The sequence below is a fragment of the Glycine soja genome, chromosome 16 (genome assembly GCF_004193775.1).
Source record: "Glycine soja cultivar W05 chromosome 16, ASM419377v2, whole genome shotgun sequence".
NCBI lineage: Eukaryota > Viridiplantae > Streptophyta > Magnoliopsida > Fabales > Fabaceae > Glycine > Glycine soja.
In genome coordinates this window covers 6,369,387-6,372,638 of record NC_041017.1, presented here as the reverse complement: position 1 = coordinate 6,372,638, position 3,252 = coordinate 6,369,387, and the positions used below count along the sequence as shown (strand labels likewise).

Sequence of the window (3,252 nt, the reverse complement as noted above, 5' to 3'; positions counted from 1 at the left end):
TACATTAATTTTTTTTATAAAACTTATATATATATTTTTAGCAGCAATTTTTTAAGACATATAATATATAAAGCTTATTATTAAGATCCCATAATCCTTGCAATTGGTTCGGAATTGCATGTGATGAGTTCTGTTCTGTTTCCAACATAAATCTTACAAATGTTGGATTAAGAGGTACGCTTCAAAGTCTCAACTTCTCATTACTTCCAAACATTCTCTCTCTAGATATGAGTCACAACTCCTTGAATGGAACTATTCCTCCTCAAATTGGTTCCTTATCCAATCTCAACACTCTTGACTTGTCCATTAATAACCTCTTTGGTAGCATTCCCAATACCATTGGTAATCTCTCCAAACTCTTGTTTCTTAATCTTTCTGACAATGATCTCTCTGGTACCATTCCTTTCACCATTGGAAATTTGTCAAAGCTTAGTGTATTATCTATATCCTTTAATGAACTCACTGGATCAATTCCTTCCACTATTGGAAATTTATCAAAAGTCAGGACATTAAGAATTATTGGAAATGAACTTGGTGGCAAGATTCCAATAGAACTGAGCATGCTTACTGCTCTGGAAAGTTTGCAGCTAGCTGGCAATAATTTTATAGGCCATTTACCTCAAAACATTTGCATTGGTGGAACGTTGAAAATTTTTGCCGCTGAAAATAACAACTTCATAGGCCCAATTCCGGTGAGTTTGAAGAATTGCTCCAGCCTTATAAGAGTCAGGCTTCAGCGAAACCAGCTAACTGGGGATATAACAGATGCTTTTGGTGTACTTCCAAATTTGGACTACATCGAATTGAGTGACAATAACTTTTATGGTCAACTTTCACCTAACTGGGGAAAGTTTCGTAGCCTCACAAGCCTCATGATCTCCAACAATAATTTATCAGGTGTGATACCACCAGAACTAGCTGGGGCAACCAAATTACAACGACTTCACCTGTCCTCAAACCATCTTACAGGAAACATTCCACATGATTTATGTAACTTGCCCTTGTTTGATCTCTCACTCGACAACAATAATCTTACAGGAAATGTTCCCAAAGAAATAGCATCAATGCAGAAACTTCAAATTTTGAAGCTTGGATCAAATAAGTTGTCTGGCTTAATCCCAAAACAACTAGGAAATTTGCTCAATTTATTGAACATGAGTCTGAGCCAAAATAATTTTCAGGGAAATATTCCTTCAGAGCTTGGCAAACTGAAATTTCTTACGAGTCTTGATCTTGGTGGAAATTCATTGAGAGGAGCAATACCTTCAATGTTTGGAGAATTAAAAAGCTTAGAAACACTGAATCTCTCTCACAATAATCTTTCAGGTAATCTCTCTAGCTTCGATGATATGACGAGCTTGACATCTATTGATATATCATACAACCAGTTTGAGGGTCCACTTCCAAACATTCTAGCCTTCCACAATGCTAAAATTGAAGCATTGAGAAATAATAAAGGCGTGTGTGGCAATGTCACTGGCTTGGACCCTTGCTCAACATCAAGTGGGAAATCTCATAATCATATGAGGAAGAAAATAATAATAGTAATTTTACCCCTTACTTTGGGTATTCTAATACTGGCATTATTTGCTTTCGGAGTCTCGTATCATTTATGCCAAACCTCAACGAAAAAAGAAGACCAGGCTACAAATATACAAACTCCAGACATATTTGCAATATGGAATTTTGATGGCAAAATGGTGTTCGAGAATATTATTGAAGCCACAGAAGATTTTGACGACAAACATCTCATTGGTGTTGGAGGGCAAGGATGTGTTTACAAAGCAGTGCTCCCTGCAGGTCAAGTTGTTGCTGTGAAGAAACTCCATTCAGTTCCAAATGGAGAGATGCTCAATCTGAAAGCTTTCACATGTGAGATCCAAGCTTTGACAGAAATTCGACATCGTAACATTGTAAAGTTATATGGGTTTTGTTCACATTCACAATTCTCATTTTTGGTGTGTGAATTCCTGGAGAACGGCAGTGTTGAGAAGACTCTGAAGGATGATGGACAAGCAATGGCATTTGATTGGTATAAGAGGGTGAATGTTGTTAAAGATGTAGCAAATGCTTTGTGCTATATGCACCATGAATGCTCACCTCGAATTGTTCATCGTGATATATCAAGCAAGAATGTTCTTTTGGATTCCGAATATGTAGCTCATGTCTCAGACTTTGGAACAGCCAAGTTTCTTAATCCAGATTCATCCAATTGGACCTCATTCGTAGGAACCTTTGGATATGCTGCTCCAGGTTAATTACCTTTCTATACACTAAATTGAGGATATCATATTTTTTAGTTTGCCTTTCTTAGTCACAATTGTCCACATTTTGCCTTTGTCACTAGAATCCTATTTCGCGTATGATAGCACTTTTATTTTGTTTACAGAACTTGCATACACAATGGAGGTGAATGAGAAATGTGACGTGTATAGTTTTGGGGTCCTAGCATGGGAAATACTTTTTGGGAAGCACCGTGGTGATGTTATTATATCTTCTTTATTGCGATCATCTCCATCTACTCTTGTGTCCTCAACACTCGATCACATGGCATTGATGGATAAGTTGGACCCACGTCTCCCTCATCCAACAAAGCCAATTGGTAAGGAAGTGGCATCAATTGTAAAGATAGCAATGGCCTGCTTGACTGAAAGTCCACGATCTCGCCCTACCATGGAGCAGGTTGCCAATGAGCTGGTAATGGGAAGCTCATCTTCAATGGATTAGCTCTACATTCTCACTTATATATAGCTGAAAGATTGAACTTAATAAACATGCTTGAGTTTTAATTGTTCTTTTCTATTTTTGTATTGTATCTTTATTTTATATATATTGTAGGTCATTTTGTTTTAGTTTTCTGGGTTTCTGAACTTTAGATACCTTAACCAAATTAATGATAACATTTGTAAGCTTTATTTTTTTTCCTATTAAAATAAAGGAAACAAATTAAATATAGTGTTGTTTTTTGTTTCAGAAAATATAATAATTCAAATCAATTGTTCCCTTTCCTTCAATTAATTAAAAATTAACGACAAGTCAGCAAAGAAAAGGAAAATGCATGAACTACTTAGAAGGAAGCTTGAACTGAAATTATTTCAATTTTATCTTGAGTTTTTGATTGGCTGTTTTACTTAAAGCATTATGCTCATGATAGAATTGCCTAGATATCATGTGTTCTAGAAGAAAAATGTGTTATGTTGACCAATACCCGCATGAGAAACATTTTGTGAGAATCACCTTTACATATGACGC

The 3,252-nt window shown here is 36.0% G+C and overlaps 1 protein-coding gene across 1 annotated transcript; it reads left to right on the top strand.

The window, feature by feature from the left end:
* The first annotated feature begins 227 nt into the window (after positions 1 to 227).
* LOC114391017 (MDIS1-interacting receptor like kinase 2-like) lies at positions 228 to 2,832 on the top strand. The gene is made up of 2 exons (XM_028352005.1): positions 228 to 2,253; positions 2,390 to 2,832. Exons 1-2 carry the CDS (start codon positions 228 to 230, stop codon positions 2,725 to 2,727), a joined length of 2,364 nt encoding a protein of 787 aa, XP_028207806.1. The 3' UTR covers positions 2,728 to 2,832.
* The last annotated feature ends 420 nt before the right edge of the window (positions 2,833 to 3,252 follow it).